General features: G+C 47.7%; 1 protein-coding gene and 1 long non-coding RNA gene across 3 annotated transcripts in view; one reads left to right on the plus strand and one right to left on the minus strand.

The window, feature by feature from the left end:
* ASXL2 (ASXL transcriptional regulator 2) overlaps positions 1-10341 on the minus strand; it is a 31770-nt gene extending 21429 nt beyond the window's left edge. Inside the window, exons 1-2 of one of the 2 annotated variants that reach the window (XM_079968471.1) lie at positions 10140-10341; positions 7748-7907 (exon numbers count right to left, since the gene is read on the minus strand). In XM_079968471.1, coding sequence (XP_079824597.1) covers positions 7748-7907; positions 10140-10217 — 238 coding nt within the window. In that variant the 5' untranslated portion in view covers positions 10218-10341. Of the gene's footprint in view, positions 1-348; positions 1342-7747; positions 7908-10139 lie in introns of those variants that run through there. The other variant, XM_079968472.1, reaches the window with a different exon arrangement.
* The window catches only part of LOC307212024, a 448212-nt gene that overhangs the window by 337831 nt on the left and 85863 nt on the right, over positions 1-24518 (plus strand). The window lies entirely within an intron of this gene.

The following is a 24518-nucleotide window of genomic DNA, read 5'->3' on the forward strand; positions in this document are numbered from 1 at the left end:
GTGAGAACAGGATGCTGGACCAGACAGGCCCCTAGTCCGATCCAGCAGGGCTCTTCTGACATTATGATGATTCCTTGCCCCACAGAATGCCCCCCATGCTTGGCTGAGTTAGGGTGAAGCTGCGCAGAAAGCAGGGCAGGACCTCTGCAGTGATAGCTGGCAGCCACGAGTTTTGCTGAGCCCTAAGCCTTGAAGCTGTTCTGCTTGGAGGAGGCAGCACACACAGGGAGGCTCCTTGCTCTGCCCTTCCCTCCTCCCTCCCTCCGTGGACAGCCATGTAAGCAGCTGGTCACAGGCAGTGGAAACCGTCACCAGGCTTCCCTGCAAGGCAGGGCCACTCAGCCTTACCTCGCAACGGAATTTCAGAAAGCTTCTCTCGGGACATGGCTGTTGCATACAGAGAAAACAAGACACCTTCTCTTCGTTCTCACAGAAAAAGAGCTCCGACCAGGGCTGGCTTTCAGCACCCCACACGCCTCATAGGGGCTCCGGATTGGCTGGACCCACAAACGCGAAGCTTGTCTCCGCTTTAAGTGTCAGTCTCATTGCTGTCACGAAACTTTATTTTTGTACATATAAGGAAGTCTGTTGTTGATATGATCTGAAAGCGCTTCCTGTTTTGTATGTATATGAATAACGATGGTGGAACCACATTAGGGTGAACTGCTAAGCTAACCATGGCCAGCCTTCCTGCCCGCAAGGCACAAAATACTCAGCTCAGCTGCTACGTCCTTCCACTCACCCCCCCCCCCCCCGCAAAGAAAACAGGTGTTCTCCTAAGAAGAGCCCGGGGTCCTCTGTCAGCTCACAATACAGCCAGAAAGTTCAGCTGCTGCTATGCAGTGGCACCAGCCAGGTTGGCATGCAAGAGATACAGGGTCTTTTCAGCGGAGGCCCCAGGGTCACCTGCACTTGACCCCTTCAGGGCAGGACTTTATGGAAAACTTGTCTTATGGAGACTTCAGTTTATTCACTACCCAAAGCAAGTAAGAGCATACACGTGCTCCCGAAAGCTGGGTTGCAAGGCACAAGCCCTGTTCTTCATTAGATTTATCAAGGCAATCTCTGACTGAAGGACTGGCACTACGAAACAGCTGTCTCCCGAGCCAATCATCTGCTCTGTTGTGCCTGCCACTCATTTAAGCAGCGTGCAACACTCTCCCTGAACATCAGATCTGCACCAAAATCCACTGCAATTCCCAGTTACAGCACCAGAGTGGGGCTGAGAGGCAGCTTCTGTGATTTAGGTACACTTGTGTCTCTGCCAAAGGAGCTTGCTGCTTAAAGCAGCTCTCACCACCTTCAGCTGTGCAAATGGGAGGGACTCACCTGTTCATTATGTTCTGGGTGTTCTACTGGAACTGGTAAGAACAGACTCTCCCAAGCCTTGGCTCAGACACGCTTCCCTGCCCAACACGCCACTCTCTGACGCAAAGACCCAATAGCTTCAAGTGCTTTCAGTCTGGTTTACACAGCAAAATAGTCAGTTTCAAAGTCTGGAGGCAGGTGGACCCTTGTTCTCAACGGACAGGCCTTTCCTGCTAGTTCTAAACATTTTAACATTCCTATAAACTTGCAGATGAATGCCAAAACACAGCAGCAGCAGCACCACTGCAAGCACTCAGAATGCAGCCTCCCTTTCCACTGAAAGTGCCAGTTCCTCCTTTACTCACCTGGCAAGGCCCAAATTCAGAAGCCTGTGTTTCCTCAGCCTCGGCTGACGACACCAAATACCTACAAATAACAAAGAAGAGAAGCTGCTGTTTCCTCCTTTGCTCCAGGAACCTGGGATCCCGTCGGTTTTTGCAGGGAAACACTGAACCCTGGACTCAAGAGTTTGCCTGGCGTGTAAAGGAGGAAAACAGGAAGACCGGAGAACCACTAAACAGGAAGACTGAAGCTTCACAGGTGGGGAAACTGACCAGTTAATGGTGCTGAAGCCCCTACCAAGGATCTCACCAAGATATAAACACCAAACTAAGTACTGGTATGACTGTATAACATACCCTTTGTATATTGTTTGACCAGCACCCAGTGCTTAAGGATGTGCGTGTTTTTTAATATGAAGTTGGACACAATTACTTACCAGGAACATCCACCTTCCTCCTTTTCTCTGCGACCCATTTCCAAACTTTGTGCCAACCAGTATGCTTAGATTGTGCTGCTGGAGGGTATTAGCACACAAACTCACTGGGGTAGGTCCTTTAAATGGGTCATAAGATGAAGAGCAGGATACAAGTTTTTTTAAAAATAAAAAAAAGTAGCTAAAATTCAAGACAGAGATTAACTAGCAACCAACGTGATCATTCGGTGGACCATCTGCCTGACAACTGGAAAAGAACAAGCTGTGGCCACAGTGGCTCTCAGCGCAGCCTGCCCCCACCCCCCTTGGGCCAACAGCTCAGGTGTGCTGCTGCCTCTCTGCTAGGAAGGAACATCTGGAGGCCTTTCTCCTGCGGAGGCTGCCCAGCTGCTGTCTGTGCAAAGGGATGGCACAGCTTTTGGAGCACCAGAAACATATAAAAACATAAGAAGAGTTTGCAGGATCAGACCACCAGCACAGGTAGTCCAGCATCCTCACAGTAGGCAACCAGAAACCCCAAAGGGAAACCTGCAGGCAGGAATTGAGTAGTAGTATTTATACCCCACCCTCCCCAGCCAAGATCGGGCTCAGGGCAGCTAACACCCGATATAAAAACAATTGATTGAAATGCAACTTAAAAAGAAGATTAAAAGGCAACATTAAAACATTAAAATGCAGCCTCATTTCAGTGGAAACTCCAATCAAAAACTTTTTTGGGGATGAAAACATCAAGGCTAACTATACAAACTGGTCCTACATGGGCCAGAAAAAAGCCAGGGAAGTCCCCAAATGGGAGTTCCATCACAGGAGGAGAAAGGAAAGAGGGGGAGGGGATCAAGTTGATTCCAAGCCAAAGGCCAGGCGGAACAACTCCGTCTTACAGGCCCTGCGGAAAGAAATCAGATCCTGCAGGGCCCTGGTCTCATGAGGCAGAGCGTTCCACTAGGCCGGGGCCAGTGTTGAGAAGGCCCTGGCTCTGGTTGAAGCCAATCTAACTTCCTTAGGGCCCGGGACCACTAGGGTGTTGCTATTTATGGACCTTGAGGCTCTCCGCGGGGCATACCGGGAGAGGCGGTCCCCTAGGTACGAGGGTCCTAGGCCGTGAAGTACAAGAGCCAACAGCCCTCCTGTGGTTTTGAGCAACTGGTGTTCAGAACAATTGAGCCTCTGTTCACTGTGGAGGCAGAGAAGAGCCATCCTGGCTAGTAGCCACCGATAGCCCTCCCCACCTCCATGAGTTTGTCCAATCCTCTTTTAAAGCCATCCAAGTTGGTGGCCATCGCTGCCTCCTGTGGGGAAGAGTTCCACAGGTTTACTACACTGTGTGAAGGTTTACTTTATCCCAGCTTTCAGCATCACTGGATGTCCATGAATCAGAGTCTCATGAGAAAGGCAGGAGCACTCTCTAACCACTTTCTCCAGGCAGAGTTTCATAAACTTCTATCAAGTTGCCTCTCACTCGCCTTTCGTCTAAAAGGTGCCAAATGCAAAAATGATTTGCAACTCAGATTAAGCATCACAATCAGATCAAAAATCCAACGTAGAGCACACTAAATTAGGAGAGACCTTCCACCAAAAGGGTCACCCAGAGTCAAGAGGGTTTTACAGTACTTCTGCAGTGGAAATGTGCTCCCCAGGGAACCTGGGGGAATTGTGGCAGAAGCCTTGCTCCTGAAAGCTAACGCTTCTATAGATATTATGTTCCTTCTCCTATCTTTAAATGTGAAAGACAGTCCCTCAGGGAATAGCCATTTGAACAGAATTCCTTTAGATTTCAGCACATCTGTCAATATCTTGTAATTATTTTGTTTTTTAGGAATTTCCTTGTATATTGATATATTACGTCCATCTATTGCCATTCTTCGTTTTTGTAAGATCTTATCTGTCAGGGAACTGCCATCGGAGCCAGAGGGAGGGAGAGGGCTCCAGAGGGATTCCGGAGAGCGTCCTGGGATGGGGAGAAGCAGCCCATCTTCTGGAAAAGAGAATCAGCGTAGCACCAGTGGAGAAGGGGGGCAGATGGGGGTATCGGCGAGGTGGTCCCATGACTCCTCGCCGGGGACCAGTGGGGAGAGCACGGGTCCTCCGCTGCCCACACCCTCCTTACGCAGAAGGCTTCCACGCCGGGAGAGTAGGCGGAGACTAGGCGTCAAAGAGCTTCTTTGCTGGAAGAAGTTCAAGAAACGCCCACTGACGGATTCTGCGAGCAATTGAGACAGCCACGGGCGAGTGGCTGTCCGGACGGAAAAAGGTTCACTCAGGCAACCCAGCCAGGTGTGCCGCCAGTTTACGCACGAGCAACCCCTAGAACCATTACATTATCTTTCAGCAACCTCGAATTGAGGAAAACTAGGCACTCCCCAGGCCCCTTAAATGGTCTTTTAGCATCTGGTTTCATCCTGAAAATTTTGTCAATATCCAATATCAAGTCTTCTTCCCTCACTCCAAGCCATTCCGCTATTTCCTTTGTCAATTTATTCATGATGTCCTCACCTTGTGTTTCTGGGACACCTCTAAACCTCAGAAGAGCAGAAATGGCTTGACAGTGGTACCTCTGGATGCGAACGGGATCCGTTCGGAGCCCCGTTCACATCCTGAAGCGAATGCAACCCACGTCTGTGGGTCGTGATTCGCTGCTTCCGCACATGCACGTGACGTCATTTTGAGCGTCTGCGCAAGTGGCGAAACCCGGAAGTAACAGGCTCCGCTACTTCTGGGTCGCCATGGAGCGCAATCCGAAAATGCTCAACCTGAAGCTACCTCAACCCGAGGTATGACTGTACAAGGGAGGCCACCTCGGAGGTATCGTGGGGTCCAGAGTATTAACAAGGCAAGAACAAGGTGCCTGATTTGGAGAAAGGAGCTCCTGGGATCCAGCCCATGGCTAAACAAGCTCTCGCCTCCTGGGATGCCCCTGCACCAGGATAGCTTGAAAGCCGTCTTCAACACCAACCTCACAGCAAGCTTAAGACAGCAGTACACCCTGAAGGCTATGGAAGTGGGGATGGTATAAGCAGGAGAAGATCTCTCAGCAATAAGAGGAAGAGAATGGGGATAGCATGACCTCAGCTGGGAAGAGGGGGCCCTGATCACAACCACCTTCCGTTCACCCAGAAGCAGCCCCAGTTCCACAACTGCCAAGGTGGGGCAATCATCCGCTCTTCAAAGCGCAAACAGATCAGCACTGCCTCTGCCTCGCCAGGATCCAGCTTCCTTTTGCTTAACCCTCACCCACCCACTGCTTCAGGTACTGGTTTGCAAGCAAGCCGGCTGCTCCCAGAGGCTTAGTGAGCAAAAGGGCTCTGGGCCATCTTGACGAGCCATTTCATAGGGATGAAAAACAGCACTGCGGAAAACACAGAGCTCATGGAACAGGGTTAGGCCAGTTCTTATGGTCCTGAGCAGGCATCTAGGCAGTCAACTTCCTCTGGATCGTCACCATTCATTACAACAAGGTAGAAACAGACACCTCCAAGAGCTGCAGGGACCTACCCTCTTTCAACTGCTGCTTTTTGCGACAGGAAAGGTCAGGGCTGCACTTTTATTCTTTACCGCAGCTCTGCTATGGCAGCAACACGTGGTTATGGTCACAGGCAGGAGAAGCATAGAAGAATTGTGAATAAGCAACATCATGCACACTCAGTTATTGCCCTTGAGTTGCAAAGCACAGCCTCTCAAAAAAGTGATCAATGTACTTCATGCACGGTCTCAGTCATCTTTACAACAACTATGCAAGGTAGACCAGTGCCGCAATCTCTGTACAGTGGTACCTCTGGTTAAGAACTTGATTTGTTCTGGAGGTCCGTTCTTAACCTGAAATTGTTCTTAACCTGAGGTACCACTTTAGCCAATGGGGCCTCCCACTGCTGCTGCCGCCGCCGCACGATTTCTGTTCTCATCCTGAAGCAAAGTTCTTAACCCGAGGTACTATTTCTGGGTTAGCGAGTCTGTAACCTGAAGCGTCTATAACCCGAGGAACCACTGTATTACATTACTGAGGGAGGGGGCTTATTAAATTTATCTTATTATTTAGCCCATTATTGGCTTGCTGAAGACCCTGCCGTTGCTTGAAGAAAGCGTGGGTCAGAGACTTGCTGCCTCACATTTCAAGGCCTCAACTGCTATTGATACACCAGTTCAGCACAGATTCATTCTTGTGAGCCCGGACGATACTTGACCTTCACAAGCTCCTATGTCTTCTAGCAAACGCAGACAGACAGTTAGCCTTGAGGATGACGAGCTTGGTAAGAAGCTAATCTCAACATAATTTCAAAATCCAAGAGGGATGATGACTCAGCTGCAATCTGGCTCTCCCAAGCTTTTCCCGTCTCGGTTTGCTCATGTTACATTCCCAACAGAGATTAGCCACACCAGATTTTACAGAAATGATTCACAGTTCAGCATGGAAGACTCTCCACATTTCCTAGAAGTGTGCACTATTCAACTTTCCCCCTGATTACACATCTAGTACAACTCTGAACTGCCCCTCATCAAAGCCGCAAGTACCAGCCAATTCTCATTTGGAAACATCTTGCATGCCTCCCCCTTGCTGCAGCAGAGCTTCAGTGGCGCTGGAACAACTGCTGCAGCCTTTTGCTGCCTCTCCTACATGGGGAGGTCTTACAACGGTGTTTTTTGACCTGGGGAGGTCTACCAAGTGTGAGAAGTCCCAGAGCAAGAGATGGATACTTGCCCTAAGTCACTGTGCGAACTTTCCTGGCTGAACACACATGCAGATACCGCTATATGATTCACGGCTCACAAATCATTTATTCAGCTACTAAGTGGTGCTCTTCACTAGCAAGAGCATTTTGCAAGTGTTTCTCATGAACAACAACAATGCAGTCACTTGTTGTGGTGGTCCCTGGCTCCTCCAGCTCCTTGCACAGAAAACTGAACATCACCCCCCTGCCCCCGCAAGGCCTTTCAGCTTGCAGCCTGCTCTTTTAGTATCCAGGAGTTCTAGCAGTAGTTGCACTACAATGAGGGCAACCCAGCAAGCCCATGTACTGTGGCACTCCAGGGACACAGCACGTCTCCCCAGCTCCCATTTATTAACTGAAGGCGGGCAACAAGGTGTTGAGGTTTACTGAGCCATCAATGGGCTGTGCTGGGACTGCAAGTTCCACTGCCCTGCATAAGGGTCTCTACACATCCGGAAATTTGAAATGCCCTCTGAATCAGAAGCCTTGCAGGCAATTCTGAACTCCAAACAAACAGCAAACAACCTTTTCCACTTCCTCAAGCGCCCCAAAGCTACATTCAACAGAGTGTGGGTTTGGAATTCCTCTTCAAAAGTGAAATCTAGAATCTACCCACCTCCAGAAAGATCCATTCAAAGCAAGGGAGAGCTTGGCCATTTCCCGACTGTCAGGGCCAGGGACAAAAGCTCTATTTGGGACAATATTCAGATGGCACTCGACGGCTTCAGGCTTCCGTTTGGAGCACTTCACTGGCTACCAACGCAATCTCAGGCCTGAACTTCTTTGTGTACCAGTGACATACTCTCTAAGCGACCTCGGCTAAGTTATCCTCTGAAACCACTTTTGCAATCAGGACCAGGTTGCAACAAGCAACAGCAAACGGCCCCAGCAACCGGCGTGCAAAGCAGGCTGGGGGTGGGGGGAGGACAACCAGCTTGTGAGTTTCTTCAGGAATAGCTACCTTTCCTTCGCCAGCGGCTTTTCCTTCCTCCTTTGTTGCTGCTCCTGTCGCTGCTGCTGCTGCTGCTGCTGCTGTTCTCTGAGCTGGGGGAGTCTGACTGCACATCACTGCTCTCTTCCGAGCCTTCGGAGAGCTCTTTCAGCCCATCTGGAACATCCTTCTGCAGGCAAAACACAAACAGGCGGACCTTGGTGCGTTTATCTCTATGTCAGTTCAACATTCACTAAGACTGGGCCACGGGGTTGGGGGTGGGCGGGGAGAGAAAGAGAGAATTAAAGACAAGAATATCGCAAGTGCCATCCTCTGGCTCAAAAGTCAGGGGGCATAATAATCCACCTGGAGGTTCCTCTTGCATGCAATCTGATTTTAAATTAGTGTGCAAGACTTTTTTCCAGGAACCTGAAATTGCAGGTTGGCATTGTGTCTCGACTACGGTCCTGAGGGCCAGGTGACTCGACTCCACTCCACAGCAAGGCTCCCTTTTGCATTCCCAACAGATGGCTGGCTGCCCACCCAGCCAGCCTCCTTCCAAGGACTGGGATTCCGCAGCCCACATAGACGAAACCATTCTCCTAAGGAGATAGCACTCTTTTTTATGTTCTTTTAAAAACCAGGCTGTCAGCCCATTACGTAGTCCATCCTGTCCAATCTCCTTCTCTCTATCCAGTTCTCATGGCCTGTTTGCACAGGATTTCTCTTCTAGAATCTCCTACGGAGTAATTCTTTCCAACGCAAGAGCATAAATATATATATTGCCTTCTTGTGCATGCACCTGAATGCTGCCAACCCTCACCAGCAACAGCCCTCCATGGTCTCAGGCATGGAAGGCGGATTCTCCCAAGACCCTTGTGTGCTCTATGACCTCTTGCCAGGGTCCATTCCGGTATCTTGGCATAACTCCTCAAGGCCGCATGCCCTGAGCACCTTTGCACCCAAGCAACTCATCAAGAAGCCCCTGGGACGCTTTGCCAGCTCAGGCCCGACAGCTCCTGCAGCTACCAAAGCTCCCTCAAGCTAAACTGGGTTTCAAACAAAAAAGAGAAATCTGTTTCCGATTTTCAGGCAGGTCACAGCCAGGTTGTTACTGAGTTTGCTCCTGGAATGATTTGCAGCAAAAGCCAAGCCAAGCTGTCCATCACCGCCCCCCCCCCCCCAATGGCACAAACCTCGTCAGAGCGACAGAGAAAAAAGAGCCCCCACCCCCGCAGTGTCCTAGATTCAACCTCTGGCACTGCAGGTGCTACCCCAAAGCTATGCCATTCTTTTAAGCTTAAAGGGGACAAGCACAAGATATTATAATAATTTATTATTTATACCCCGCCCATCTGGCTGGGTATTCTGGTTAATTAGGAAGATCTCAGGTAAATAAAGCAATCCCAGGCACCTCCTCATCTCTGTAAGAGGACCTGGAGCAGACTTTTTAAAAAGAAGCAGCCACCCTCAGAGTCCACCTCAAATCCACCTATACTATACTGAACTGCCCGCGTTTAAAGGGCACAGCAGCTGGCAGGTATTACAGAGCCCCCACCCTCTGCCAAGCTCTTCCTTGATCTCTTTCTCCTGCCATTCTCCACACCGCTGGCCTGTCACAAACCCCCTTAGGCAGGTTCACTAGGTGGGATGGGGGGAACTTTCCATGTGTGTTGGCCAAGGTTGCTTACCCAGTGAACTTCAAGGCCCAGCAAGCTCTTCCATCACAGCCTTCCTGATTAAAATCTTAACAACAGCACTACTCCAATATGCACATGCTAGACACATGTCCGCTGAAGGCGAAGCAAGTGGCTTTAAGCAGCATAACTAGTGTAAGGACAACAGAGGGGGGAAACCCAAGCTCAAAAAAATCATTTCTGCAAGCCAATGCCATGGTTATGATCCAGATGTTTAAAGCCCACACCAGGAACAAAGATGCAAAATTACAGTGGTACCTATGAACTTAATTCGTTCTGGAGGTCTGTTCTTAACCTGAAACTGTTCTTAACCTGAAGCACCACTTTAGCTAATGGGGCCTCCCGCTGCCACCGACACACGACTTCCACTTGCATCCCAGGGCAAAGTTCGCTACCCGGAACACCTACTTCCGGATGAGCAGAGCTCATAACCTGAAGCGTTCATAAGGAGGACGGTACGTAACCCGAGGTTCCACTGTATTATAATAATAATTATTATTATTTATACTGAATTTATATATTACCCTTGGTCACAATATCTCAGGACGGTTCACAGAATAAAGCACGAGATAAAAACACAAGTAAATAATAAAAAGAAAAACAAGACAACAGTACCCCCATGCTTTGAGGGACTGCTGTAAGCCACACAGTGCGGTGCATATCCTGGCAGTGCGTGGGATCCCAACGGCAGCCCAGTTCCGATTCCTTGCAGGAGACTCCCTTACCTTCAGGGTGTAAACGCCCATCCGCCCTGGGACCTTGTAGAAAATGCCCTCGTCCCCCCGGGAGTTGGTGTGCAGCATAGCATTCAGGCAGGCAAGAGGAGAAGTCCCACTGAAAAGAGACGGGCAGGGTTAGTCCCCCTGGCACACACAAGGGGAATGCTGCTGCCAAACTTCGTATCTGCCCTGTCCAAGGCCTTGCCCAGCTGCTGATGACTTCAAATGGGAGCCAGTCTCCCCATGAGCCAGGCCAGGCTGACCAGCACGGAGCTCACAAGGCAGTGGCACTCGAAGGCAGCTTTGGAGACAGCAAACAAATGCACCCAACAGCTGAACAAAGAGGAGCCCCAAAGGGAGGGTATTGCGGAATATATTGCATGGAGGGCTCACACACACAATGCATTCCTGTCCTGGCCCTTTCTTCTTGAGGCCAGGAGGGAGACTTGCTCTGGCCTTCAGAGCAGAATAGCACCCCTAGAGCACGGGGAGGAATTTCCTTGCTCCGCTGTTTCCTTTCTAGTCCTAAGAAGGTAAGAGGAGCCCGCTGGGTCAGGCCAAGAGGGGCCCATCCAGTTCTGCATCCTGTTTTCAGCGGCCCACTGGACGCCCCAAAGGGAAGAAGCCCACAGGCAGGACCCAAGCATGAGAGCAACTCTCTCCCCTCTGCTGGTCGGAAGACCATCGCAAAAGAGAGTAGTCCTCATAGCTAGTAGCCCTAAACAAGCGTGTGCTGGGGCTGAGACCGAGGTACCGGGCTTCTGGATCAGCTGCAAGCAGCAGGGTCTGCTTGATGTCCATAATCAACCAGAGAAGAAAGACTCCAAGGCTCAGTTTTAGACTACTGCAAGCTGATTCTAATGCAGTTTATCAAATCTCCATTAAAATAAACCAGCCTTTTTCTGCTGCTGTTTTTATGTGTTTCTTTACATGGTTTTAAAATACTGGCTCTTTCTTTCTTATCGTTTTTAGTAAACAGATAACAGGCAAGTAATACAAGCCCCCAAAATTAAAGCAGATCTGTTTCTATGCAATGCTTTAAGCCTTCATTGGACAGAAGTTCGTTGGGAGACACAAACGCAACGGAAGTTTATTGTTTAGGATCTGCTAAAGGTTGACTAAGCACTTAATCAAACAAGAAAAACACTGGCTAGAGTGTTGTAGGTTTAAGAAGAATTCCACCCCCACAATACAGTTTGGTTGATTTACATCAGGCCACAATATCAGTGAAAGGTTTGCTTTGGTCAATTCATTTTTGCTGCTTGCACCTGAAACCAAAGAACACAACCGTGTGCCTAAACCTTTTGGCAATCACATTCTCGGCAAGTTTGCACGCTGCTTATTGGTGGGACTGAAGATGCTCTCAAGAAATGCCTCCAGTCCTGCGAGTGCGTCCAGAGGGGCTTCCGCCTGCACTCGTCACCTCCCAAACCAGCATGGGCCTTGCAGCAGTTTACGCAGCTGGCCCCACGGCAGGGGAGAGAACCCCGGGGCGTAAGGCACTTGCTCTCCACCACAGACGCATCTTGTGCTTGGCACTCGTGCAGCGCAGCTGGTGGTTCCCAGGCAGGCATGCCTGTGGTCTAATGCAGCATTCAGGAGATTCTGGAGTGAGCCACAAGATGGCTCAGAGAAGCTTGGCATGTTAATCAGAGATGAAATCATCCAGACTGAAGAGCTGCACTAAGCTCCTTTTGCTCAGCAAAGCCACAGCCCGAGCCAAGACGGCTGCTCAGGTCAAGGAGGACTAAAGGCAGTTCCGTGCGCTAATCAGGAACGCGCCAGCCCTTCCCACACCATTCAGCTGGCCGCTGCGTCCCACAAGCTCTGGCTCCAGGCAGGCAGGAAAACAACCCTTTAACCTAAATAGTATTGTCACACACACACACTTCTAAGCCTCAGAGCAAAACAAGCTTGCTGCTTAAAGGTAATCAACAGTGATGTTCGCTAGCTGCATTCAATGGCATTTGTACACCAACAGTAGTTCTTACCTTCTGGAATTGATTGAAATCCAAAAAGAGTGGGGGGGGGGAGAGAAAGAAAGAGAGAGAGAGAGAGAGAGAGAGAGAAAACTCTTTAAATATTTAGCAAAGCAACATTTTCCAACTTTTCCAATGACCATCCACATTTCCCAAGCCAAAAACTAAGAGCATAACTACCTGGAAGAACAAAACCCGAGTGTAATTAGCTAGGCCAACATATTCTGGCAGAATGACTTGCCCAGATCTTGTACAATATCATCAAGCTGGGGTAATTACAGCTATTAAAAAATATGAAACATTTCTCATAGAAGGTACAAGTAAGGCTATGTGTGTGAACCTGAGATAAATCTTCTACAGATACAGCTTGTCGGAAATATGGGTTAGTTGCAGCAGGTCACTGACACATTTATTGCTCCTGTCCTTGAATACAAATTAGATTCGACCGAGAAGAGACCTACACAAGATGACTGGATATGCATTACCAATGGAATAAAAACCAATTCTTTTAGAAATTAATAATGTGAATACATAGAGAACTCACTGGATAATAATCCCAATCCTACCAACAGCTGCTAAAATTACAATTGATCAGAAATAAATATATTTCAGGTGGCCCAACATACAGAGAGAGGATAAATAATGTTTGGCAGACACTGCAGTTAACTAAATTAAGTGTTTTTAGTTTGAGACACAGCAGGAAGTGAAATTTACAGTGCAGCAGCAACCTTTTACAGAATTTGGCAAGGCAAGGTACAATAGGAACAATAATTGCTTTGCCATAATTTACAGCTTGTTATAATTTAAAACAGTGGTGTTTCCATTAAACAGATGAGACTTATCCTCTTTATTTCAACTGCATTGCTGTGTGAGTGTGGTTTTGTAGAGTGTTGTGTCTGATGTGTTTATCTGGCATGTGTGAGCGTCCACACACAAAATAGAATAGATAAACCTGCATGCCTAATGGCAGGCTGAACTATGACCCCGAAAGGGAGCCATGTTAGCTGAATGACACTCCACACACAATTCACCTGGAAAGTGTAGCAGGTCAATATTGGTGCCTAAAAACTCCCAAAGCAGCTATAACCATGTGACTCGATCAACACTCACCTGATCTCTTTCAACCCTTCTTTCTGGATAACTTGAAGAATCTCTTTATGGCTCATGGGAGTGTTGGGATTTTTTTCTAGGACCTGGAAAGAAACGGATTTAGAGGGAAGGTTAAAAAGGACCCTTTGGTTCCGCCAGGCGTTGTCTGTCTACCTGGTCTCCAGCTGCATGCTGAATGATTTGGACCCAATTCTGCCAACGGTTTATTTCCCCAGGCACAAGTTGATGAACAGGAACCAGGCACAAGCCTTGGGCAGAGAAGTGCGGAACTTTCAGGCATTCTGTTTTTCCATTTCTAAGCTAGGAGTAGGTCTACAGAATCCTGTCTCCACTCTCCCCTTGAAGCTATTATGGCGGTTAAACTCTGGGGGCAGCCTGCCCAATTTTGTTCAGGAAACATGATAGCGACACACACTTAGTACCACACACCTAACTGGTGTGACTAAGATTTAAAAAATGCAGCAGAAGTGGCGCCACTTATGAGCTCCAGAATCAGCACAGAAAGCCACTCACTGAGACTCATTTTACAAGGGGCATTTATCCTCCATACCATCTCACCATTTAAGACCATATAAGATCGCCGAAGAATGGATGCTTTTGAATTCTGGTGCTGGAGGAGACTCTTGAGAGTCCCATGGACTGCAAGAAGAGCCAACCAACCTCTCCATTCTGAAGGAAATCAGCCCTGAGTGCTCACTGGAAGGACAGATCCTGACGCTGAGGCTCCAGGACTTTGGCCACCTCATGAGAAGAGAAGACTCCCTGGAAAAGACCCTGATGCTGGGAAAGATGGAGGGTGCAAGGAGAAGGGGACGACAGAGGACGAGATGGTGGGACAGTGTTCTGGAAGCTATGAACATGAGTTTGACCAAACTGCGGGAGGCAGTGGAAGACAGGAGTGCCTGGCGTGCTCTGGTCCATGGGGTCACGAAGAGGCGGACACAACTAAATGACTAAACAACAACAACAAAGAGCCTGCTGGATCAGAACGACGACCCATCTAGTCCAGGATCCTGCTCTCACAGGGGCCAACCAGATGCCCCAAAATATGACACGACGGCAGCACCTCTCTCTCCTCGTGCTCCCCAGAAACTGGCACTCAGAAACAGGCTGCCTCTGACAGTGGATGTCGACATGTCCATCAAGGCTCGAAGCCATGAACAGCCTTTGCTCCCTCCCTGAATCTGTCCAACCCTCCTTTAAAGCCAGCCAAGTCAGCAGCCACCATGGCCTTTCATGGGAGCAGACTGCATAGTTATGCGCTGGCTGAAGAAGTCCCTCCTCTCTGAACCTTCTAACATAAAGCTTCACTTGACGGCCACAAATTCTGGAGTTACGAGAGGGGAAAGATGGCAAGGTTCTGAATTCCTTATCTCCCTCATGTCACGAAACAGTGGTGCCTCGCAAGACGAAAAGAATCCGTTCCGTGATTCTCTTCGTCTAGCGGTTTTTTCGTCTTGCAAAGCAAGCCCACTGACAGCTTATCGGATTAGCGCTATTAGCGGCTTAGCGGCTTTTAGCGGCTTATCAGCTTATCGGATAAGCAGATAAGCAGCTTAGCGGCTTAGAAAAAGGGAGGAGGAGGGGGAAAAAGTCAGAAAAATTCGCAAGACATTTCGTCTTGAGAAGCAAGCCCATAGGGAAATTCGTTTTGCGAAGCGCCTCCAAAACGGAAAACCCTTTCGTCTAGCGGGTTTTTCGTCTTGCGAGGCATTCGTCTTGCGGGGCACCACTGAATATGGTTATCCTGAAGACGTTGCTACAAGATGTGTGCCTTATTTTATTATCATAATGCATAACTGCTCTGCTCTTTACTATTGTTTTGGATGCTATCTTTTATGGATCCTTCATTTCTTCTTAATATTTTTTTTTTTTTAAAAAGAGAGGGGAAATAACGTCTCTATCCACTTTCTCCAGAACATGCATGGTTTGATAACCTCCATCCATGTCTCGTCTTACTTGCCTTTTCTCTAACTAAAAAGCCTCAAAACTTCTTTTTTAAAAATATTTTTATTAAGATTTTACAACAAGCATAATCAAAAATTCAAATTACATTTTACATTTTCAGTTAACCCCCCCAACTTCCCCCAACTTCCCTTTCTGGTTTATAGCATATTAATTTCTTCTGCTTATAATTTTATATGCCTTATGTACTAAAATTAAATTTGTACTTTGTCAATCAGTTCTTAACATTTTAACCTCATGTTTCTATTTTCTATTTATATTTGTCCATTGTAATTGTATTACTCGAATCCTGCAAGTGAGTTCATTTCAATGCATTGTTTCTGTATATACATCATAAAAGGTTCCCATTTTTTTTAACTCATTGTTGTCCTTATCTTTGAGTCTCTCAGTTAACTTCGCCATTTCAGCAGATTCCATCAACTTTTCTTGCCATTGTTCTGTCATTGGTATTTCATCGCTTTTCCATCTTTGAGCTAAAAAGCCCCGAAACTTCAGCTCGGTGAGCAGGTGCAAGGGTGAATAAAAATCAATGTTGTTTTTTTAAAAAAAACACAACAGATTTTTTTAAAAAAATTAAATTGGGTTTTTTAAAATTTAAATTGGATTTTTAAAATAAAATGCTTTTGGAGGTGAAATATTTCTAAATATAGTTTTCTATTTAAGTTACATTATAGTCCAAAGGCTATTCATCAGGAAATAAGGATTTGTTTTTCATGTGTGCTAAAACTCAGTCTAAGGTGTGTGTGTGGTGTTTTTTTTAAAAAGTGTTTAACCACATCAGTTAACAAACATGGATGCATATGCCATGTTGTTGTTTTAGTTAAATAAATGGTTTAAATTGTTATTAAGGAAATGATTATTTTTCTCCTTCCAATAAAGTACAGCAGAAAAGTTGTCCAAATATAAACAGTTAACTTATTAAACTTCACAATAATTTCATAATTATCTGTCTATGTATTTCTATCATCAGATGTCAAAGAGATAAACAACTACCTGACATTAAGAAGACATCTGAAGGCAGCCCTGTTCAGGGAAGGTTTTAACGTGTGACACTTTAATGTATTTTTAATCTTTGTTGGAAGCCACCCAGAGTGGCTGGAGAAACCCAGCCAGATGGGCGGGGTACAAATAAATAATAATAATAATAATAATAATAATAATAATTTTATAACCAAATCAGTTATTTTTTATATAACTGTAAAAACTACTCTGAAAATTTATTATTCCAAAAATGGAACCTTCATCTGGTTGTAAATATAAAAGAATGAGTCTTTCTGTAAAAAAATGATTTAAATCAAGTCTTACTGACTAGTGATGTAAATCGTGATTTAAATCCAATCCAGCCTGGCAGATGCCACATGCAGCAAAGCACTGCTGCTGCTGCTGCCAGCATTCCAGGCAAACACAACACCTGATGGAGCGTTGCCTGGCTGAGCTCTGCCCCACCCAGGGCAACTGGCTGGCGGCCATGGGAACTGGGCAACGCACAGCAAGAACCCGGCTCTCTTCCCTATGAACGCTGAAGTGGCATCTTGCTTGAAGCCTGGGACGCCACAAGGTTTTAATTACCCGTTAATTTGTAATGAAGTAGCTCGGTTCATTTGTCAGCTGACATAAAATTCACACACAATAATAAAAGCTGAGAACAGCATAGCAGAAAAAGCACAATGCCAACAGTGCTAGACTCAAAGCAAATGCGTCTCCCGAAAGCTCAGGCAAGCAAGTGTGGCCGACATCTAAAAATTGACAACATGGGAAACAGCTGGATTTCCCAGGGAGGGAGTTCCACAATCAGGGTGCCACCACAAAGAAGTCCCTGTCTCAAGTCACCAGTCCATAGGCCATACCCGTCCATGGGAACATGAGCAGGGCCTCCCCGTCTGCCTCAACCCTAAAGGGAAGGAGGGATTGTGGAGGCATTCCTTTAAGTACTTGGTCCCTAAGCTGTTTAGGGCTTTGTCTTCCCCCACTCACACCTTGAATTGGGCTCAGTATTATGACATTCAGGGCTGCATCCAACAAAGTCGTCCCATTTGCGCAAGGACTTCTGCTAAGTCCAACGTAACCTTTTCTCCCTATCTGTTTCAGAGAGTTGTGGGGGGAACAACACATTTGGAGGGAGTGCACGGGGCAGGGAACGTCTCCTGCACAAGTCTTTATGTGAATGGAAGGACTTCGCTGGCTACAACCCTCAGCATCTGCCTGCTCAAAAATCTGCATGCACATAAAATTTCATTTTTTAAAAACTCCAAATACAGAATCAACTGCTTAAGCACAGTCAGTTACATCACAGAAACTCACTGTGCCTCCCTTCCTACCACTTGTTCCTAACAACAACACAAGGAAGGTTAGGAATTCAGCTGATTCCATGCTGCAACACTTTAAAGGACCAAGTTTTCTGTTGCTGTTTGGAAATGGAATTAATACAGTGCTTCCACCTAGCAATGGATAAAGATAGCAATGTAGCATGCTGCAATGCCTGTATCCATGGCCAAGGCTCTTGTAGGTTTACTCAGAAGTAGGCTCCTTCGCAGCATGAAATGCAGTTCGAACATTGTACTCTCAGATGTTTTAGTTCATGTTTTAAACTGGTGTGAAGGGTTTACTGTTTTTGTTTTTTTTTGTAAGCTGCTTGGAGACATGGAGAAAACCAGGGCAAAGATTTCTTATTTATGATGATCTTCATCATTCATTTATTATCTTCCACACGTCTCAAGGTGATGTACAAAATTAAATAAAAACAGCTAAAAACAACACAGAACACATTATCAAATATATTTTTAAAAAACCACAATATAGATACACATGGCAAAGATTCATTTATCCCACTGGGAATGCTCTCCAGAACAAAAGTATCCTCAACAAAAATATACAGTGGTGCCTCACAAGACGAAAAGAATCCGTTCCGCGATTCTCTTCGTCTAGCGGTTTTTTCGTCTTGCGAAGCAAGCCCATTGACAGCTTAGCGGATTAGCGCTATTAGCGGTCTAGCGGCTTTTAGCGATCAGCTGTTAAGCGGCTTATCAGCGGAACAGCTGATAAGCGGCTTAGCGGCTTAGGAAAGGGGGGGAGCAAAAAAAAACCGCGGGAACTCGCAAGATTTTTTCGTCTTGCGAAGCAACCCCATAGAAAAATTCGTTTAGCGAAGCGCCTCCAAAACGGAAAACCCTTTCGTCTAGCGGGCTTTCCGTCTTGCGAGGCGTTCGTCTTGCGGGGCACCACTGTATTCAAATGCTGCAGAGCATTTACACTATGTTGCTACATGTAATAGTGCCCAATCAGTAAGGTTTTCCTCTCTTTTTTGAATAGCCAATCAGCTGAGTTTGCACCTAATGCAAAGAAGCTCAAGCTGCCCCAAACCACACATCACCAGCATCATCACTGGACCCCAAAACAAAGACCAAAGCCTACAGAATGCAGCAAGCTAACAGTGGTGGGACGTGGGTGGCGCTGTGGGCTAAACCACAGAGCCTTGGGCTTGCCGATCAGAAGGTTGACGGTTCGAATCCCCGTGACGGGGTGAGCTCCCGTTGCTCGGTCCCTGCTCCTGCCAACCTAGCAGTTTGAAAACACATCAAAGTGCAAGTAGATAAATAGGCGGGAAGGTAAACGGCGTTTCCGTGAGCTGCTCTGGTTCGCTAGAAGCGGCTTAGTCCTGCTGGCCACATGACCCGGAAGCTGTACGCCGGCTCCCTCGGCCAATAAAGCGAGATGAGCGCCGCAACCCCAGAGTCGGCCACAACTGAATCTAATGGTCAGGGGTCCCTTTACCTTTTTAATAATAATAATAATAATAATAATAATAATAATAATTTATTATTTATATCCCGTCCATCTGGCTGGGCCTTCCCAGCCACTCTGGGCGGCTTCCATAAAAACCAAAAATACAGTAAAATCACACGTTAAAAACTTCCCTTTAACAGTGGTGGACCTCAGTCTCAGATTTCAGTGGCACCCTGTGCAATGCCGGAAGTTGGTGCCCCCACATCTCTCATGGTCCATTCTAAATCACAGTTGTGTTTCCTGTGGCACCCCCCCCCCAAGGCTCCACACCCAGGGCACCCAAACCGGTCACACTCCCCCAAATCTGCCTCTGAAACTAAACACCCAAAAAATCCGTTGCAAAGTTAAAACTGCAAGCATCCAGCTTTCAGAGAAGCAGAAGCTCTGAAAGAAACGAAACAAAGTCCTGCAGACATTTACTATTTTTCAGGGAGTCAAAAAGATGAAGTTGCTTTCCATACAGGACACCACTGATACAGGAGCGAAAGAGAATGCTTTTGCCCCAGGGAAACATAAAACAGAGTCCCTTCTGCACTCGCAGCACCACAGGGATTTGCAGCTGGAATATCTGCAGGTGCAGCACATTCCAAACTGATACCGCAAAAGCAGGTCAGGGGCGCAAAGGTTTGTATGTGTATCTTCAAAGATTTTATGTGCGCCGCTCAGAGATTCTGAATATTAAGTGGCATGTGAAATAAGAGTTATCAGAATTTCTAACAAACTTGTTCACCCTCAGGCAACTTCCTTCACAGCAGGAACTTTGCAATACAGAAGTAGGAACCCTTGGGACTCCCACATGGCCAGGCTGCCGGCTTGAGGGACACCCCAAGATTAGCAGGATAAACGAAGAAGCAGGAGGGGCCCATCAGATGGTCCAATCTGAGTAACCCTGGAGGGAGCACAGAGAAACAAGGAACCTTTTCAGACCCTACATACACGACTAGCACAACCAGTTCACCTCTCTGGCCTGATTCATATTTCTCCTCAAGGTGCGCTTAGTATCCCCCCCCCCAACTGCAACGAACCATCTATTACAGTAGAGAGGAGAGGGCTTACACCACTTTCATTTCCCCACGGATTCCGTTTGATCTTTGCTTTTCATTCCTTCTGCTCACTTTACAAGGCCCAACTTTAAATTCTAAGCTTCTTGGGGCAGAGAACTCCTGTGTTCATGTTTGCTCATGTTGCACAGCAGGGGTGGCGGAATAGTAAAAGTAATAGTAACTTATTATTTGTAACCCGCCCATCTGGCTGGGTTTCCCCAGCCACTCTGGGGGGCTTCCAACAAAGATTAAAAATACATTAAAATGTCACACATTAAAACCTTCCCTGATGTCTTCTAAATGTCAGGTAGCTGTTTATATCTTTTTAACATCTGGTGGGAGGGCGTTCCACAGGGCGGGCGCCATCACTGAGAAGGTCCTCTGCCTGGTTCCCTGTAGCTTGGCTTCTCGCAGTGAGGGAACTGCCAAAAGGCCCTCGGACCTGGACCTCAGTGAACCAGATCCCCAATTCCATCTCCCCTACCCAAGTCAACACAATCAACCTCCCAACTTCAAAGGATGTTGCAGAAGCGGGGGGGGGGGGATGCTATAATCTGCTTCTTCCTCTGCAGAAAGGAGAATGCAAGGCCCTTGGCTGCTCTAGGGAGCTTCTAGGGAAGCCCACCCCAATGGGGCTCCCTGCCAGCACTCATCAGGGGGCCCAGCTGGCAAAGGAACCATTGGGAGCTCACTCTTCCCTTGTAGCTGTGTCCATACCTGCCCCATCCCTGATGTGACTGGTGGTTGTGGTTTGTGGGGAGTGGCCTCACACACCAAACTGGGAGCCATGCACAGCTGGATTAGGCCTCCCCATTAGAGTAGCCTATACAGTAGTGCTCACTGGAAGGACAGATCCTGAAGCTGAGGCTCCAAGACTTTGGCCACCGCAGGAGAAGAGAAGACTCCCTGGAAAAGACCCTGATGTTGGGAAAGATGGAGGGCACAAGGAGAAGGGGACAGCAGAGGACGAGATGGTGGGACAGTTCTTGAAGCTACCAGCATGAGTTTTACCAAACTGGGGGAGGCACATGGGGTCACGAAGAGTCGGACATGACTAAACAACTAAACAACAACAATACAGTGGTGCCCCGCAAGACGAACGCCTCACAAGACGGAAAACCCGCTAGACGAAAGGGTTTTCCGTTTTGGAGGCGCTTCGCTAAACGAATTTCCCTATGGGGTTGCTTCGCAAGACGAAAAAATCTTGCGAGTTCCCGCGGGTTTTTTCCGCTCCCCCCCCCTTTTCCTAAGCCGCTAAGCCGCTTATCAGCTGTTCCGCTGATAAGCCGCTTAACAGCTGATCGCTAAAAGCCGCTAGACCGCTAATAGCGCTAATCCGCTAAGCTGTCAATGGGCTTGCTTCGCAAGATGAAAAAACCGCTAGACGAAGAGAATCGCGGAACGGATTCTTTTCGTCTTGTGAGGCACCACTGTACAGCAGAGATGACGCCCAAATAATAATTCATTGCAGTGGTGGTGACTAAGGAAACTGTCAGGGAACTACCATCAGCTCAGATGTGAAAGGTGGAAGGACAGTTGTGTTATAGGGAACCTCCGAAAGTCTTGCAAAGCAGTTCCTCCTCTGGCGAGGAGGAAAGCCCCACCTCCAGTGGGGAGGAGGTGGTGGGACCAGGGGATGCTAGGGAGAGCCTCAACACCGACCCTGAGCAAGCCGGAGGGGGAAGTACCCCTTTGCCAGTCCCCACTCTGTGCAGGGTGTTTCGGCGCAGGGAGGGGAGGAGAAGGTTGGGGGTCAAGTGACTGTTATGCTGGGGGGAGTACAAGGACCAACCATCCCAGATTCTGCTAGCGACTGAGCCAGGCATGAACTTGAGATGCTCTTCACTGTAAATAGTTTTGCACTAAGAATAAAGCTTGGAAAAGACAGGTCGGAGTCTTGCCTGTTTGCTCTCGAGCAACCACAGCACCATCTGACAGAAACTCTACATTTTGAAGCTTAATGACTGCAAATGCAAACCAGAAATACCCTGTGGAGTCTGGGACAGTCTCTGGTCTCCTGCCCACCTGGGTGAGACCCTCTTCCGCAGCCCATGTACGCCACTTGGCAAGCAGTCTTTGAAATGCATGGGAGTCTCAGCTGCAGCATTTCAGATGCAGACTTCTATATAATGAATAATTGCTGTCCCTCCTGTGTGGATGCCATCATATGTATCCACTATTACGGACGGGTGTTTGTAAAGGAAAAAGGAAGTTAATACAAGCTCTGGCTATGTCAGGGATGATGGATGAGATTTTAAAGAACCAGGCCCCTCTGGCTGCCATGTCATAAATTTAATCCAGCTCTAGACTTAACTCTCTCTCCCCACCCCCTTCAATTTCTCCTATCCATCTTCTATGTTTGCAAGATCACTGAATCCGCCCAGAGGACAAAATGAATCAATGCTGTCTCTTTTCATTTGCTCTCACATTCGTGACCTGACCATTACCCTCCTTAGAGACACACAGTGAGCAAGTGGTCCCAGATCAGACTGGTAGGGGCACAGGAATGCTCTTTGCAATGCTACCAATAACAGGACAACTAAAACTGCCACTAACACGAGGAAGGAAAGCTCTGCCCTACGAGAGAGAAAAACTAGGCAGCAGGAACAGCCTTGCCCACCTGCCCAGGCGCTGGTATCTGTTGGTCAAGGGTAGGGCAATTGCTCCCAGGGAGGCACTGTTTCCCAAGAACGTAGCAGATATAAGCCACAGAGCCTCTTCCCTGTTGCAGGTTGCAATGTCAGCACATGCAAGGCCCTCTCTAACCAAGACCATAAACAACTTTATTGAAACATGCTCAATGATAGTTTCTCATCCAACGTCTCCCAAGGGAGTCTGCGTATAAATGTTCTAATAAAAGGGAAAGCTTGTGCCTGGTAACTTCGCTTCTTTCAACAGCAAGAGAGGTGGGGTTTTTTGGAAGTACAGTTTGAGCAGATGCCGAAAGGCACTGTGGGGGTGCAACTGCCTGCTCTACCCCCTTGCAAAGCATTGCTGTGTTTCCACCTCATGACCCACCGCGCAACACCATTCCGTAGCAGCATACGCAAAGGCCTGGATGACTAAGGAGGCACATTCTTTGCATACAAAGGCTTCTCAAATTCCCACTGTGTTGACTCCGCAGAGTGATGGGAAACTGCTGCCAGCAGTCCTGAATGGACAGGACACCGGGCATGGGATCAAAACCACCAGATGCAAAACAATTTAGGGGAACAGGGCTGATGCCAAGGAGAGAGTTCAAGGGGGAGGGAAGGGTAAGGCAGATGCCAACGCACAGACGCCACACATATAATTATTATTATTATTATTATTATTTATTATTTGTACCCCACCCATCTGGCTGGGTTTCCCCAGCCACTCTGGACGGCTTCCAACAAAGATGAAAAATACACTAAATTTCTACGTGTCAGCAACTTCCCACTAAAGGGGTTGAGATCCGAGGCCAACGTGGACCGCCAGCATCTTCGCTTAACGTTGCTGCAATGCCCAGAGTGGAGAATATCCAACTCAGCATGTTATTTTCTCAATTAAAAACTGTGCCCTAGATTAGCCTTGTAAACAAGTAAACAAGGTGGCGGTGGGGGGGGGACACCCAATTGGCTTGCAAAAGGGCAGAGGGCTTTGCCACTCTCTCTTCTAACACACAGCCTGCTGCGCTTCTATGCAGGGAGGGGAGAGGGCTCCCCCCCCCCATGACAGACCCACTTGGTTCTGTGCTGGCTGCCAGCCCATTTTCTTGCCTGCCTCAAATTCTCTGTGAAGCCACCTGCAGGCAATTATTTTGAGTCCCTACATTGGTGTTGAAATACAAAGCTGCCCCAGATACTGAAGTGGAACCTGTCTAAAGCGGGCACAGCCCTTCTGGCATGAAGAACAACCAAGAGAGCATTACTGCGAACGGTCACAGCAAACAAAGAAAGACCCAAAAAACGACTTGGCCAGCTGGCTTCATCTGCCATGATATCGCTAACTCTTCCTGGGAACTTCCTTTCTGAATGCTGCAAGGCTTTAGGGAGAAACCTGGAGCCAGGCTGCAGAACTCTGCCCACAACAGGAAAACTGCCCACTCAAAGCAGGAGCCTCACACCGGGTGGTGCAGCCCACAAGGTTGGCCCACAACCTGCCGCAGGTAAAAATGGAGCAGACTATTCCCACCATATTATGTCATGGCTGGAAAAATTGCACTAGCTGCCAATCACCTGCTTGGCTAAGATTAAGATACTGGAACTAGTTTACAAAGCGCTATACCGACTGGGACCAGGATACCTAAAAGATTGTCCCATCCACCCTGCAGGTACCATCTCAATATCAAGAGGTCTGATCTAGTGAGGTGCCTGAACTGGGCCTTTAGTGCCCCCTGGAACAGCTTCCCCAGTACAAATCAGGCAGGCACCATTCAAACTGACTTTTCAGCGCCTACTGAAGAATTTCCTTTCTCAACAAGCCTTTGAAGCTGAGATATCTATCCCAATCTATGGCTGCATTAGACCTGAAACTGTTTTACA

This window comes from Podarcis cretensis (assembly GCF_951804945.1).
Source record: "Podarcis cretensis genome assembly, chromosome: 3".
Classification (NCBI taxonomy): Eukaryota; Metazoa; Chordata; class Lepidosauria; order Squamata; family Lacertidae; genus Podarcis; species Podarcis cretensis.